The sequence below is a fragment of the Anomaloglossus baeobatrachus genome, chromosome 4 (assembly GCF_048569485.1).
Source record: "Anomaloglossus baeobatrachus isolate aAnoBae1 chromosome 4, aAnoBae1.hap1, whole genome shotgun sequence".
NCBI classification, from domain to species: domain Eukaryota; kingdom Metazoa; phylum Chordata; class Amphibia; order Anura; family Aromobatidae; genus Anomaloglossus; species Anomaloglossus baeobatrachus.
The window spans coordinates 32158400-32175588 of record NC_134356.1 but is presented as its reverse complement, the minus strand read 5'-3'; the positions used below and the strand labels follow the sequence as shown (position 1 = coordinate 32175588).

The 17189-nt window shown below is 44.5% G+C and overlaps 1 protein-coding gene across 2 annotated transcripts in view; it reads left to right on the top strand.

Annotated features, from left to right (window-relative positions):
• ARHGAP8 (Rho GTPase activating protein 8) overlaps window positions 1–17189 on the top strand; it is a 213396-nt gene that overhangs the window by 176984 nt on the left and 19223 nt on the right. For both annotated transcript variants that reach the window (XM_075344217.1, XM_075344211.1), the window contains 3 exons: window positions 2814–2900; window positions 4209–4307; window positions 6456–6566. In XM_075344217.1, coding sequence (XP_075200332.1) covers window positions 2814–2900; window positions 4209–4307; window positions 6456–6566 — 297 coding nt within the window. The remainder of the gene's footprint in view (window positions 1–2813; window positions 2901–4208; window positions 4308–6455; window positions 6567–17189) is intronic.

Below are 17189 nucleotides of genomic sequence, written 5' to 3'. Positions count from 1 at the left end.
ACCTGATATTTACCTTGGTTGCCAAGCGCAGCATCGTTTCCACGAGTAGCTGCTGGCTGAGGGCTGGTCGCTGGTGAGATCTGCCTGATTGACAGCTCACCAGCGACCATATAGCGACGCACCAGTGATCCTGACCAGGTCATATCGTGGTCGGAATCGCTGGTACGTCGTTTAGTGAGACGGTACCCTAAGGATGTAAAAGGATTACTATCAGGATTCCTGGTCTAGTGCAGTAAAGGGATTATAGTCAGGATCCCTGCTGGTTAAGTGAATGCAGTTAAAATCAATATATCCAGCATTCCAAAAGGTTAATTTCAGGATCCTTGGTGGTCTAAGGAAGTAAAAGGATTATTGCCAGGATCCCTGGTGGTCTAGGGCAGTAAAGGGATTATTCTCAGGATCCCTGGTGGTCTAGGGCAGTAAAGGGATTATTGCCAGGATCCCTGGTGGTTAAGTAAAGAGATTAAAATCAATATATCCAGCATTCCATATTAATTTTAGGATCTCTGGGGGTCTATGGAAGTAAAAGGATTATTGTGAAAATACCTGGTGGTCTAGGGCATAAAAGAGATTTTCAGGATCTCTGGTGGTCTAGGGCAGTAAAGAAATTGTCAGACCCCTGATAACATAGAGCTGTAAAGGGATTTTTGTGAGGTTCCCTGGTGGTATAGGGGAGTAAAGGGATTAGTATCAGGATCCCTGGTGGTCTAGGGGTGTAAAGTGATTATTGTCAGGATCCCTGGTGGTTTGGGACTGTAAGGGATTATTGTGAGGACCTCCAGGTGGTTTAGTGCAGTAAAGGGATTGTCAGGATCCCTGGTGGTCTAGTGCAGTAAAGGAATTATTGTCAGGATCCCTGGTGGTCTAGTGCAGTAAAGGGATTATTGTCAGGATCCCTGGTGGTCTAGTGCAGTAAAGGGATTATTGTCAGGATCCCTGGTGGTCTAGTGCAGTAAAGGGATTATTGTCAGGATCCCTGGTGGTCTAGTGCAGTAAAGGGATTATAGTCAGGATCCCTGCTGGTTAAGTGAATGCAGTTAAAATCAATATATCCAGCATTCCGAGAGGTTAATTTCAGGATCCTTGGTGGTCTAAGGAAGTAAAAGGATTATTGTCAGGATCCCTGGTGGTCTAGTGCAGTAAAGGGATTATTGTCAGGATCCTGGTGGTCTAGGGCAGTAAAGGGATTATTGTCGGGATCCCTAGTGGTCTAGTGCAGTAAACGGATTATTGTCAGGATCCTGGGTGGTCTAGGACAATACAATGTTTGTTAGGATTCCTGATGATCCTGGGCAGTAGTGGGATTATTGTGAGGGTCCCTGGTGGTCTAGGGCAGTAATGGGCTTACATCTATGAGCCCTGTCTGTGTCATCTTCCAACAAAAAAAAAAAGTTATTTTTTATTTTGCAAAACAGAAACACAAACACTAAATTGTTGCACTGTATATACAGTGCCTACAAGTAGTATTCAACCCCCTGCAGATTTAGCAGGTTTACACATTCGGAATTAACTTGGCATTGTGACATTTGGACTGTAGATCAGCCTGGAAGTGTGAAATGCAGCAAAAAAGAATGTTATTTATTTTTTATTTATTTTTTTAAATTGAGAAAAGTTTATTCAGAGGGTCATTTATTATTCAACCCCTCAAACCACAAGAATTCTGTTTGGTTCCCCTAAAGTATTAAGAAGTATTTCAGGCACAAAGAACAATGAGCTTCACATGTTTGGATTAATTATCTCTTTTTCCAGCCTTTTCTGACTAATTAAGACCCTCCCCAAACTTGTGAACAGCACTCATACTTGGTCAACATGGGAAAGACAAAGGAGCATTCCAAGGCCATCAGAGACAAGATCGTGGAGGGTCACAAGGCTGGCAAGGGGTACAAAACCCTTTCCAAGGAGTTGGGCCTACCTGTCTCCACTGTTGGGAGCATCATCCGGAAGTGGAAGGCTTATGGAACTACTGTTAGCCTTCCACGGCCTGGACAGCCTTTGAAAGTTTCCTCCCGTGCCGAGGCCAGGCTTGTCCGAAGAGTCAAGGCTAACCCAAGGACAACAAGGAAGGAGCTCCGGGAAGATCTCATGGCAGTGGGGACATTGGTTTCAGTCAATACCATAAGTAAGATTTTGGCCAAGAACCTCCGCTCCTCCATCAAGGATCTTAAGATGGGTCGTCATTTCATCTTCCAACAAGACAACGACCCAAAGCACACAGCCAAGAAAACCAAGGCCTGGTTCAAGAGGGAAAAAATCAAGGTGTTGCAGTGGCCTAGTCAGTCTCCTGACCTTAACCCAATTGAAAACTTGTGGAAGGAGCTCAAGATTAAAGTCCACATGAGACACCCAAAGAACCTAGATAACTTGGAGAAGATCTGCATGGAGGAGTGGGCCAAGATAACTCCAGAGACCTGTGCCGGCCTGATCAGGTCTTATAAAAGACGATTATTAGCTGTAATTGCAAACAAGGGTTATTCCACAAAATATTAAACCTAGGGGTTGAATAATAATTGACCCACACTTTTATGTTGAAAATTTATTAAAATTTAACTGAGCAACATAACTTGTTGGTTTGTAAGATTTATGCATCTGTTAATAAATCCTGCTCTTGTTTGAAGTTTGCAGGCTCTAACTTATGTGCATCTTATCAAACCTGCTAAATCTGCAGGGGGTTGAATACTACTTGTAGGCACTATATTTCATCATAAGGCCGCACTGAATACAGATGGATACGGTGTCATTCACACCATGTGGCGGTACATTTATGCTGCACACTGAAGCTTGGGTGACATAACGTGACTTTTTTTTTCCTCCAGGTACAAGAAGAACCTGAAGGCCCTGTACGTGGTGCATCCAACCAACTTCATCAAGGTCCTGTGGAAGATCTTCAAGCCGGTGATCAGGTGCGGAAATGTGCCGCCCTGGGGTAAAATGTCTCACTCTGCCCCTATAGCGCATCCATTATAAATGCCTCTCTAAAACATGTGTTCTCCAGTCCATGTGGTAATATAGCAGCTGGGAATGGAGAGAAGGCTGCGCATGCGCAGATCTCCCGTGACTTCTATGAGAGCTCCAAAAACGGCTCCGCTCTAAGTGGGTGCCCTCTATTTTCCTATTTGCCCTTAAAAAATTCCAAATCAATAGTATGTGCAGGAAAAATGTTTTGAATTGACCTGTAATGATGAGCGGGCACTACCATGCTCAGGTGCTTGGTACTCGTATCTAGTGATGAGTGAGCACCCGAGCATGGTAGTGCCCGCTCATCACTAGTTCGGAGTACTGAGCCCCCAAGCATGGTAGTGCCCGCTCATCACTAGTTACGGGTACTGAGCACCCAAGCATGGTAGTGCCCGCTCATCACTAGTTACAAGTACTGAGCACCCGAGCATGGTAGTGCCCGCTCATCACTAGTTACGAGTACTGAGCACCCGAGCATGGTAGTGCCCGCTTATCACTAGTTACGAGTACAGAGCACCTGAGCATGGTAGTGCCCGCTTATCACTAGTTACGAGTACAGAGCACCTGAGCATGGTAGTGCCCGCTTATCACTAGTTACGAGTACAGAGCACCTGAGCATGGTAGTGCTCGCTCATCACTAGTTACGAGTACTGAGCACCCGAGCATGGTAGTGCCCGCTTATCACTAGTTACGAGTACAGAGCACCTGAGCATGGTAGTGCCCGCTTATCACTAGTTACGAGTACAGAGCACCTGAGCATGGTAGTGCTCGCTCATCACTAGTGTCCTGGTGCGGCCAGATTTGCACATTTTCTTGCCCGGCACACAATCATTCTTCAGTTGCGGTGTCTGATTCCCGCCTCTTGTTGTTTTCTCTGGATGTTTCTCTGTAATTATTGTTTCTTTCTCTGGCCGCGCGCTGGGTGTGATAAGATCCCCGGCGGTCCCCGCGCTCCCCCCGCCGGAGGGTTGAGCATTCTCAGGCCGTTCCTCCATTTCTTGGACCTTTTCATCCTTTCCTTTTTTTTCTTCCCAAATTCTATTCAGCGAAAATGACAAACTCCATAGGTGCTACAAGATATAGCTCCGCGGTAATCTCCCCTGCGCCGGCCGCCGATAGATTAATCATGGCTGGAAACCTGCTCCGCTCGGGGTGATAACATTAACCCTTCACGAGGACAACCCTCGCTTGACACTGGCGGGAGCTCGATAAGATTTTCGCGGAAAGTGACTTTTTTCATTCTTTTTTTCCAGTCACAAGTTTGGCAAGAAGATTCAGTACATGACTCACCTGAGTGACCTCCGAGAGCACCTGCGCTTCAACCGGCTGATCATCCCCCCAGAAGTATTACAGTAAGATTGTGCATGGCGGGGGGCTCCTGGGGGTCGGAATCACAGAGCCACGACAGAACGATTGATTTCCTACTTCGAAAATTTTGGGAAAAAATTTGATACCACAAAAAGTTTTAAGGACAGGGGCGGATGTACTATAGAGATAGGGGCAAACTCTTCCAAGACGTCCAAGTGGCTCCTTCAAAAAGTGGAGAACTTCTAAAATTTTGGCCAAACTGCCCAAACGTTCCGGCATTGCTTGATGACTTGTCATCCTGGGCACAAAAAGATATACCCCAAAAAGTTGTATGGACAGGGGCATATATACTATAGACATGGGACAAACTATTTCGAGATGTCCAAGTGGCTCCTGAAAAAAGTAGAGAACTTTTGGAATTTTTGCCAATCTGCCCAAACATTCCGGCATTGCTTGATGCCTTGTGTTCACGCAGAGCCTTGGCATCCTGAGCACAAATGGATATACCCCAAAAAGCTGTATGGACGGGGCGGATGTACGATAGACATGGGGGCAAACTCTTCCAGGACGTCCAAGTGGCTCCTGAAAAAAGTGGAGAACTTTTGGAATTTTGGCTAAACTACCCAAACGTTCCGGCATTGCTTGATGCCTTGTGTTCTCACAGAACCTTGGCGTCCTGGATGCAAACTGATATACCCCAAAACCCATATGGTCAGGGGCGGATGTACTATAGACAGGGGGGCAAACTGTTCCAGGATGTCCAAGTGGCTCCTGCAAAAAGGGGAGAATTTTTGGAATTTTGGCCAAACATTCCAGTATTGCTTGATGCCTTATTCTGGGCACAAACTGATATACCCCACAGACTTGTAAGGACAAAGGCTGGATGTACTATAGACATGGGGCAACTCTTCCGGGATGTTTGAGTGGCTCCTGAAAAAAGTGGAGAACTTTAGGAATTTTGGCCAATCTGCCCAAACATTCCGGCATTGCTTGATGCCTTGTGTTCACGCAGAGCCTTGGCATCCTGAGCACAAATGGATATACCCCAAAAAGCTGTATGGATGGGGCGGATGTATGATAGACTTGGGGGCAAACTCTTCCGGGACGTCCAAGTGGCTCCTTGAAAAAGTGGAGAACTTCTAGAATTTCAACCAATCTGCCGAAAACGTTCGGCATTGCCTGATGTATAGACAGGGGTGCATGTACTATAGACATGAGGGCAAACTCTTCCGGGACGCCCAAATGGCTCCTGCAAAAAGTGAACTTCTGGAATTTTGGCCAAACTGCTGAAATGTTCCAGAATTGCTTGATGCCTTGTGTTCATGCAGAGCCTTGGCATCCTTGGCACCAACAGATGTACCCCCACAAAGTTGTAAGGACAGGGGCAGGTGTACTATAGACATGGGGCAAACCATTCTGGGATGTCCAAGTGACTCCTGCAAAAAGTGGAGAAGTTTTGGAATTTTGGCCAAACTGCCCAAACGTTCCGGCATTTGTGTTCACGCAGAGCCTTGGCATTCTGGGCACAAATAGATTTACCCAAAAAAGTTGTATGGACTTTGGCCGATGTACTATAGACATGGGGGGAAAAAAGTCTTCTGGGGCGTCCGAGTGGCTCCTGCAAAAAGTGGAGAACTTCTAGAATTTTGACCAACTTGACCAAACGTTCCGGTATTGCTTGATGCCTTGTGTTCACGCAGAGTCTTATCATCTTGGGCACAAACAGATATAACCCAAAAAGTTGTAAGGACAGGGGTGGATGTGCTATAGACATGGGGGAAAACTCTTCTGGAATGTCCGAGTGGCTCCCTCAAAAGGTGGAGAACTTCTGTGATTTTGGCCAAACTGCCCAAACGTTCCGGCATTGCTTGATGCCTTGTCTTCTCGCAGAAGCTTGGCGTCCTGATACACATTAAGGGGTCAGAAGGCGGATCATTGCCTTTAAAAAAAAGCGGATGGTTTTATGCAAACCCCCTCCCCAAAAAAAACACCCACTTCCACAATGGAGCACATTTGGTGGGGTTCCTGCTTTGGTGGTGCCACTTTAATGGGTGGTGAGACCCTGTACAAAGGATGTAAAACTTAGGAATTTGGTGAAAGAAAAAAAAAAAAAAGTGTTTGTTTTTTTTTTTGTTTTTTTTTTTGCACAAGTTGAAAAGAAAACAAAATCTAAAAACTGACTTTGATTACAGACATGATGAGAAGCTTCGTGTCCAACAGAAAGGAAGACCCCCGCCGGTTATCAGAGCCCCGCCGCCTCGCCCTCCGCTCCCGACACAGCAGTTTGGCGTTAGTCTTCAATAGTAAGTTTTCTATAGAAAGAAAAAAATCTATCATTCCATTTTTTGTCTGCAGCTACTATGCAGATCTATGTGTCTCCATGGTTACAGACTACAAACCTCCCTGCGTAGTCAGATTCCTGATTTATGGCAAAGCCATTGGTTATAATTTGCTTGTGCAGTATTTTTTTGCTCCCATATGTTCCAGAGGCTCCAGGCCGTGCTGACACTGATGGGGGGGGGAAATGGTGCTGGAGTTACACAAGAGCCCGGCGCCATTCCGGGTACCGTGGGTAAATTGTCCAGTTCTAGTCCACGATTATCCATGTGGAAGCTGAACCTTATACTACAGGCATACTGCTTGTTTTTCTACAAGTTACTTTTCAGCAGTCTCATTATCATCACAGACAGGATTAAAAATGAATGAACTAGGACCCAACATTCATGATAATGTCACAGCTCACCTCCCCCTGTACAATGACTGATAATCCCTCTATATACAGTAGATAACACAGGATCCACAATTTACAATGTGATGTCACAGATCACCTCCTCCTGTACAATGACTGAGAACACTTCTATATACAGTAGATAACACAGGATCCACCATTCACAATACATGACGTCACAGCTCACCTCCTCCTCCTGTACAATGATTGATAACCTCTCTATATACAGTACATAATACAGGATCCACCATTTACAATAGGTGATGTCACAGCTCGCCTCCTCCTGTGCAATGACTGATAACCCCTCTATATACAGTACATAACACAGGATCCACCATTTACAATAGGTCATTTTACAGGAGAAGGTGAGCTGTGATATCACCTATTGTGAATAATGGATCCTGTGTCATCTACGGTATATAGAGGTGCCACCTCTATCATTGTATAGTAGGAGGAGGAGGTTGGCTATGACATCACATTTTAATGGTGGATCTTGTAATCTACTGTATATAGGAGGTGTTAACAGTCTTTGTACAGGAGAAGGAGGTGAGCTGTGACATCGCCTGTGAATGGTGGAGGAGGAGGTGAGCTGTGCCATCACATATTGTGAATGATGGGTCCTGTGTTATCTACTGTATATAGAGGTGTTGTTAGTCATTGCACAGGCGGGAGAGAAGGTGAGCTGTGATATCACCTATTTTGAATGGTGGATTCTGTGTTCTCTGTCATTGTACAGGAGGAGGAGAAAGTGAGCTGGGACATCACCTATTGTGAATGATGGATCCTGTTATTATCTACTGTATATAGAGGTGTTGTTAGTCATTGTACAGGAGGAGAAGGTGAGCTGTGACATCACCTATTGTGAATAGTGGATATTGTGTTACTACAATATATAGAAGTGTTATTAGTCACTGTACAGGGAGAGGAGGTGAACTGTAACATCACCTATTGTGATGGTGGATCCTGTATTATCTACTGTGTATAGAGGTGTTATTATCAGTCATTGTACAGGAGGAGGAGGTGAGCTGTGACCTCTATTGTGAATGGTGAATCCTGTGTTATCATCTGTATATAGAGATGCTACGTGTTATAGTAATCCTGCCTCTGCTGATAATGAGACTGCTGAAAAATCTTCCTGAAAAGCTCCAATGGCCAATGTGAAAATAAAGATTGTGATATGTAAAAGTTAAAAAAATAACACATGTAATGCAATCATTTGATGGAATCCAAAGCTCCTTTAGTGATGAAACCTTCCCTTTAAGATTTCCGTGAATAATGCAGAGTCGGTGATCTTGGGACTTTGACGGAATAATATCCGGATATTATGGGATAATAAAACAATGCTCTCCTACCATTTCCATTTATCATGTTCCCCGAGCGGAGGGGTCGTGTGTAGATTCCGGAGTGTGGCGGTGCGTCACCCCTTATCTGAGGGGACATATGGTGCTTTCCTATCATCTATATTCCTTCTTGGTTAGATATGTCCGGCTTATTTTCCATAATGTACCGATATCATGTGCAGTGAGTCGTCTCTAGTGATATGAGGGGGGTTGGGGCATAATTAGGGGTCATTTTTATGTGTGATGCCCACCTGGTGATCGGCCGATCAGAAACCTGAAAAATCACCACGATCAGCCATTATTGGGGAAGAAACCTGCATCCAGCCAGACATTATTTTCCTGCAGCGCCCTCTTGTGGGAAAATGTGGTATTACATGCTGGCTGTGGGACGTTCTGTCAATGTAATATACATAGATGGCAAAAATTCTGACACTGATTCTGCAAGATGGCAAAAACTGAGCTGCAATACCAAAAACAGCCTATATTAAAGGGAGGCGTTGTTCTGGAGGAAGGTGGGGGAGCTGTAATATCAGGCACAGCCTATAGACAGGAGGGGTGCTGTTCTGAAGGAAGGTGGGGGATGGCTGTAATATCAGGTACAGCCTATAGACAGGAGGGGCGCTGTTCTGAAGGAAGGTGGAGGTAGGGGCTGTAATATCAGGCACAGCCTATAGACAGGAGGGGTGCTGTTCTGAAGGAAGGTGGGGGATGGCTGTAATATCAGGCACAACCTATAGACAGGAGGGGCGCTGTTCTGGAGGAAGGTGGAGGTAGGGGCTGTAATATTAGGCACAGCCTATAGACAGGAGGGGTGCTGTTCTGAAGGAAGGTGGAGGTAGGGGCTGTAATATCAGGCACAGCCTATAGACAGGAGGGGTGCTGTTCTGGAGGAAGGTGGGGGGTGGCTGTAATATCAGGCACAGCCTATAGACAGGAGGGGTGCTGTTCTGAAGGAAGGTGGGGGGTGGCTGTAATATCAAGCACAGCCTATAGACAGGAGGGGTGCTGTTCTGAAGGAAGGTGGGGGGTGGCTGTAATATCAGGCACAGCCTATAGACAGGAGGGGCGCTGTTCTGAAGGAAGGTGGGGGGTGGCTGTAATATCGGGCACAGCCTATAGACAGGAGGGGTACTGTTCTGGAGGAAGGTGGGGGGTGGCTGTAATATCAGGCACAGCCTATAGACAGGAGGGACGCTATTCTGTAGAAAGGTGGGGGTGCTGTAATCAGGCACAGCCTATAGACAGGAGGGGCCTTTAGAATAGATAGTAGGTACACTGATTCTGCAATATGGCACAAACTTAGCTGCAATACCAAAAACAGCCTATATTAAAGGGAGGCGCTGTACTGGAGGAAGGTGGGGAAGCTGTAATATCAGGAACAGCCTATAGTCAGGAGTGGAGCTGTTCTGCTGGAAAGTGGGTTGTGGTTGTAATAAAAGGCACAGCCTATAGACAGGAGTGATCCTGTTCTGGAGGAAGGTGGGGGAGCTGTAATACTAGATTCAGCCTACAGACAGGAGGGGCGCTGTACTGGAAGAAGGCGGGGGAAGCTGTAATACCAGGCACTGCCTATAGACAGGAGGGGCGCTGTTCTGAAGGAAGGTGGGGGGGCTGTAATACCAGGCACTGCCTATAGACAGGAGGGGCGCTGTTCTGAAGGAAGGTGGGGGGGCTGTAATACCAGGCACAACCTATAGACAGGAGGGGCGCTGTTCTGGATGAAGGTAGGAGGACTGTAATACCAGGCACAGCCTATACAGGAGGGGTGCTGTTCTGAAGGAAGGCAGTGGGAGCTGTAATATCAGGCACAGCCTATAGACAGGAGGAAGGTAGGGGGGCTGTAATACCAGTCGCAGCCTATAGACAGGAGGGGCGCTGTTCTGGAGGAAGGCAGTGGGAGCTGTAATATAAGGCACAGCCTATAGACCGGAGGGGCCTTTAGAATAGATAGTAGGGACACTGATTCTGCAACCTGGCAAAAACTGAGCTGCAATACCAAAAACAGTCTATATTAAAGGGAGGCGCTGTTCTGGAGGAAGGCAGGAAGTGCTGTAAGACAAGGCACAACCTATAGACAGGAGGGGCGCTGTTCTGGAGGACGGCTGGGGAGGCTGTAATATCAGGGACCGCCTATAGACCAGAGTGGAGCTGTTCTGGTGGAAAGTGGGTTGTGGTTGTAATACAAGGCACAGCCTATAGACAGGAGGGGCGCTCTTCTGAAGAAAGGCGGGGAAGCTGTAATACAAGGCACAGCCTATAGACAGGAGGGGCGCTCTTCTGCAGAAAGGCGGGGAAGCTGTAATACAAGGCACAGCCTATAGACAGGAGGGGTTCTGTTCTGGAGGAAGGTGGGGGAGCTGTAAGACCAGATTCAGCCTATAGACAGGAGGGGCGCTGTTGTGAAGGAAGTTGGGGGATGGCTGTAATATCAGGCACAGCCTATAGACAGGAGGGGCGCTGTTTTGTAAAGATAGCCGGCATTTTCCTATTCTCATACAACTGTGCATCTCGTAAGCAGTCTTCCCGCCTCGCCATTGCTCTACAGACCGGTGGCAATTGCAGAGGCGTCGCGGTATCCTGCACCTTCTCGAGATGAGAGGACCAGGTTCACCTTGGTCGAATCCGACGCCTTAATGATATAAATGCTGTACGTCTTGATCTTACTCCACCGAGGGTCAACTACAGACATCTCCAACCTTTCATTATTAGTTTTCAACAACGGGTATAAAGCGTCCAATTACCCGGACTTGTTATAACAGGAAGGCGCGTGTCCCCTCTCCAGGCAATCTGGAGGAACCGATGCCGCTGATAAAGGAAATTCATTGCCACATAAGATTGCATTTGTATAGACTTCACGGCCTTTCGCTCAGAGGACGGGAGAGGAAAATGGTTTCGTCAATCTCGCAGAATATTATCTGTATCGACATTGCCGCTTCATTTTCATGAAGCAAATTCTGTATTCTTGCCTCCGAGCTGCCACGATTAAACTTCAATCCCTGGGGAGGCAGTAGACACGAATACACATGTCAACATGCTGATGGTTTCCATCTGATAGAAGCTATGTTTCATTTTTTGCACTTGTAAAATCTAGCTTCTTTGTTATATCTTCATTAGAATTTTCACTATTTTCAGTATTTTTATTAGTTGTCTAGAAAAAAAAATATAAAAAGTTCAGTGAAAAAATATTTTTGTAACATGGAAACAATCAGTAAGCTGCTTTTTATGGATTTGTGTTATATATTGGGTCATTCCATAGAGTAGACTAACCTATACAATTTAGGGTAAATTCATGTGTAACAAATACGTTGCTGATGTTTGTTTACAGATTTTTTCGGGGACAATTTGCAACATATCATAGTAGTACTATTTTTTTCATTTTTACATTTGTAGCATTTCACAAAATATCCAGAACCACCATCCGTACATATATAAATCACCACCATGAGTATATGACTACAGCACCAGTACCATCATCAGTACAGAAATACATGACCAGAACCATCATCAGTACAAGAATACATCACCGGAATTATCATCCGTATATATACACAGCACTACTACCATCATCAGTATAGGAATACATGACCAGAACCATCATCAGTATATGAATACAACAAAATCACCATCAGTACAAGAATACATTACCAGAATCATTATCAGTATATGAATACATCACCAGAATTATCATCCATATATATACGCAGCACTACTACCATCATCAGTACAGGAATACATGACCAGAACCATCATTAGTATATGAATACAACAACAGAATCACCATCAGTACAAGAATACATTACCAGAATCATTATCAGTATATGAATACAGCACCGAGACGAACATCAGTACATGAATAAACCACCTGTATTACTATATGCATATATAACCAGTACTCTCATCAGTATAGGAATACATCACCAAAACAATCACTATATGAATACAGTAACAGAACCACTATCATTACAAGAAAACATCACCAGAACCATTATCAGTATAAGAATACAGCACTGAGACTAACATAAGTACACGAATAAACCACCAGAACTATTAGTATCTAAATATAGCACCATTACATCATCAGTCCAAGAAGACATCACCAGAACTATTAGTATATAAATACAGCGACAGAACCACCATCAGCACAAGAATACATTACCAGAATTATTATCAGTATATGAATACAACACCGGTACCAACATCAGTACAGGAATAAACCTAAAGAATTATCAGTATATGAATATAGCACTAGTACCATCATCAGTACAGGAATACATCACCATAACTATTATCAATAAATGAATACGGCGACCAAACCACCATCAGTACAAGAAAACCTCACCAGAACCATGATCAGTATATGAATACAGCACCAGGACCAATATCAGTACATGTATACATTTCCAGAACAGTACATAAATACAGCAACAAGCTTATTACAGTAAACAAACTGCATTAACAAGTCACCCCCCTCCCATGTATACTTTGAAATAACCTACAAGAAGATGCTGGGAGTTGTTGTTACCAGCCCTGAACAGACTGTGGACCATACAGGAACCACCGTACTGATGAGACGTAGTCAGTACCAGAAATAAACATTTACAGTATGTCCAAGTGTTTGTAGGTGACTTCTTCTCTGATTGGAGTCATTCTTTCTTTTTGCCTTCATCTTGTCCAGGCTCATTGATGACCTTTTGATAATGACAGTTCATCTCTGCAGCCTTCAATCTTCTCCGGCTTTCTGCAGCACATTCCAAAACAATGCCCTTAAAAGTATCAGTGTCATTATAATGCCTCCTGTATAAAAATATCCTTGCATTCTGTGGCCCTGAATAAATAATTGCCCCTCACTATGCTCTCTGCACAAAATATATGTCTAATATTGTATATCACCACATTGCCCCCTTTTCACACTGTGCCCTCCCACTGCCCCCTCTCCACACTGTGCTCTCACACTGCCCCCTCTCCACACTGTGCCCTCACACTGCCCCCTCTCCACACTGTGCTCTCACACTGCCCCCTCTCCACACTGTGCCCTCACATTGCCCCCTCTCCACACTGTGCCCTCACACTGCCCCCTCTCCACACTGTGCCCTCACACTGCCCCCTCTCCACACTGTGCCCTCACACTGCCCCCTCTCCACACTGTGCCCTCACACTGCCCCCTCTCCACACTGTGCCCTCACACTGCCCCCTCTCCACACTGTGCCCTCACACTGCCCCCTCTCCACACTGTGCTCTCACACTGCCCCCTCTCCACACTGTGCCCTCACACTGCCCCCTCTCCACACTGTGCCCTCACACTGCCCCCTCTCCACACTGTGCCCTCACACTTCCCTCTCTCCACACTGTGCCCTCACACTTCCCTCTCTCCACACTGTGCCCTCCCACTGCCCCCTCTCCACACTGTGCTCTCACACTGCCCCCTCTCCACACTGCTCTCACACTGCCCCCTCTCCACACTATGCCCTAGCATTGCCCCCTCTCCACACTGTGCTCTCACACTGCCCCCTCTCCACACTGTGCCCTCCCACTGCCCCCTCTCCACACTGTGCTCTCACACTGCCCCCTCTCCACACTGCTCTCACACTGCCCCCTCTCCACACTATGCCCTAGCATTGCCCCCTCTCCACACTGTGCCCTCACACTGCCCCCTCTCCTCACTGTGCCCTAGCATTGCCCCCTCTCCACACTGTGCTCTCACACTGCCCCCTCTCCACACTGTGCTCTCACACTGCCCCCTCTCCACACTGTGCCCTCACACTGCCCCCTCTCCACACTGTGCCCTCACACTGTCCCTCCTTCATACTGTGCCCTTACATTGCCCCTTCTCCATATTGTGCCATCACACTGCCCCATAACCATACTATACCATCTCTAACGCCTCCACCCACCTCTCTGCATACTGTCCCGACATACTATGCCTTCATCCGAATACTCCCCTTTCCTGTTTACAATAAAGTCCGCAGTATCTTTGGCTCCATAGAGCTTCTCCTGGCTTCACCACCTCTGTGGTGCTTTAGTGCTGTCAGCAGAGTGATAAGGCATCAGCAGTGTGATCACCCCAGTACATGTCGGGGTGCGGCGCTAATTAATGCTCTCCTACGTCTGCAGCGCCACACTTAAGGATACAAACAAAGTTAAATGCACACATATATGTGTGTGTGTGTGTGTGTGTGTTTACTTGTAAAGTGTGTGTGTGTGTGTCTGTATGCTATATATACATTTATGTGCATAAGGCATGTATGTCTTTATATGTATAGTACGTATACAGTATGTGTGTGCTTGTTTATATATGTGTGTGTATATTGTATTATTTGTATGTTATATGTATTTGAGTGTGTTGTGTGTTTTGTCTCTGTGTATAGTATGTGTATCTATTTGTGTGTATACTTTATATTACATGTATAAGTTGTGTGTGCTTGTTCTTGCATGTATAGTGTTTGTATATATTTATGTATGTGTATGCATGCATGTATACATTGTATCTGTGTATTTATGTGTATACTGTATGTTGTGTATATTTATCTGCACAGCTTGTGTTTCTTTGTATGTATATATTTATACATTGTATTTATGTGTATACTGTATGTTGTGTGTATTTATATGCACAGCTTGTGTTTCTTTGTATGTATATATGTATACATTGTATTTGTGTATACTGTATGTTGTGTGTATTTATATGCACAGCTTGTGTTTCTTTGTATGTATATATGTATACATTGTATTTGTGTATACTGTATGTTGTGTGTATTTATATGCACAGCTTGTGTTTCTTTGTATGTATATATGTATACATTGTATTTATGTGTACACTGTATATTTTGTGAAGAAAAAACAAAAGCCAGCACCAAATGTGCACTACAGCACTAAACATTCCAAACTGTACTTATTATAAAATTTTTGAGATTTTTGGCAAAAAATTGCAATTTCTTGAGCTGCCTCGCCACGTCACGGCAAATCTCATTAGAGGCAGTCCTACACTAAAATATTTTTATAAAATGTGCCATACGGCCTCACATATGAATAGTAGAACTGCTCTTAGCAGCACTCACCTGGTCTATTTCAATCCCGTACCCATGACTGAGTCATGGCTGTGGGCGGGACAGGTCCAAGCAAATGCTGCATGAAGTAAATAGCCTGTGGACAGAGCCTGATGACTCAATGTGAACAGTCACCAACCGCCAAAATCTAGACAGATGGAATACATCCCAAATTGTGTGTGTATCTTTGCATATACTGTATGTATACATTGTATATTTTGTGTATTTATGTGCACAGTGTGTTTCTTTGTATGTATGTATGTATTTATGTGTATACTGTATGCTGTGTATTTATGTGCACAGCGTGTGTTTTTTGTATGTATATATGTATACATTGTATATTTTGTGTATTTATGTGCACAGTGTGCTTCTTTGTATGTATATATTGTATGTATTTATGTGTATACTGTATGCTGTGTATTTATGTGCACAGCGTGTGTTTTTTGTATGTATATATGTATGTATTTATGTGTATACTGTAGGTTGTGTATTTATGTGCACAGTGTTTCTTTGTATATATGTATACATTGTATGTATTTATGTGTATACTGTATGTTGTGTATATTTATGTGCACAGTGTGTTTTTGTATGTATATATGTATACATTGTATGTATTTATGTGCATACTGTATGTTGTGTATATTTATGTGCACAGTGTTTCTTTGTATATATGTATACATTGTATGTATTTATGTGTATACTGTAGGTTGTGTATTTGTGCACAGTGTGTTTCTTTGTATATATGTATACATTGTATGTATTTATGTGTATACTGTATGTTGTGTGTATTTATGTGCACAGTGTGTTTTTGTATGTGTATATATACATTGTATGTTATGTGTGTATATACACGATAATTTAAATCTTTTCCTGTGATAATGTCTTGATTATCCTGATTTCTTCAGACACTACAGACCCGCGCTGCTCAGTTCCCATTACTCATCCCGGAGATGAGCTGCAGGTTATTGAACCATTTGGGGTCAGCATTAATTTGCGCGCTCCGCTGGCCCAGTCAGCAACACTAACTAAGTCGATCATTACAGCGTGGCTATTAATGCAGGGAGGTGGATCACACATGGCGGCTCCGCCGTACTCGCCATTAATGAACTTTTACTCACTGAGCCGCTTCCCCCCTTCACATCCATAACATTCACACTCGTTCCTGTAGTCAAATCTCAGAATTGGCCCAAAGCAAAGAGCGGATTTTTTTTTTTTTTTTTAATGTACAAACCCAACAGAATTTAACAGAAAGCAAATTGACTTCTAAGAACTGCTCAGAATTTGTCACTTTCTCCGCGATAACAAACTGCGCTGCGAGAAGGTAATTATCTGTGAAACAAACACAGGATTACGCTCCGCTCCTGACACCGCCGCGGCGTCAGCTATTTTTAGGGAATGTAACGCGCTAATCGGTACGAGCCGCTGCTGCCGTATAATGATAACTCACCTGAGTGATTGCCATATTCCGCTAAAATCTCATTTATTCTTCGTTTTTCTCATATTAAAAAAGGGGAACTCCAGCTTCTTCAAGGGGTCCTAAAGGGTTAACTTCTCCTACGCTGCCGTAAGGATGATGAAAGAGTCCGGATAGAGAGGAAAAATGATTACGCGTTTCAAAGCCTACTGGCTTCTTCTTCAGAACAAATCATATTCATACACTGATAAGGTTCTGATGATGTATTCCTGTACTGATGGTGGTTCTGTGGCTGTATATGAATACAGCCACAGAACCACCATCAGTACAGGAATACATCATCAGAACCTTATCAGTGTATGAATATGAAATATGAATATGAAACAATCATCCATATATGAATA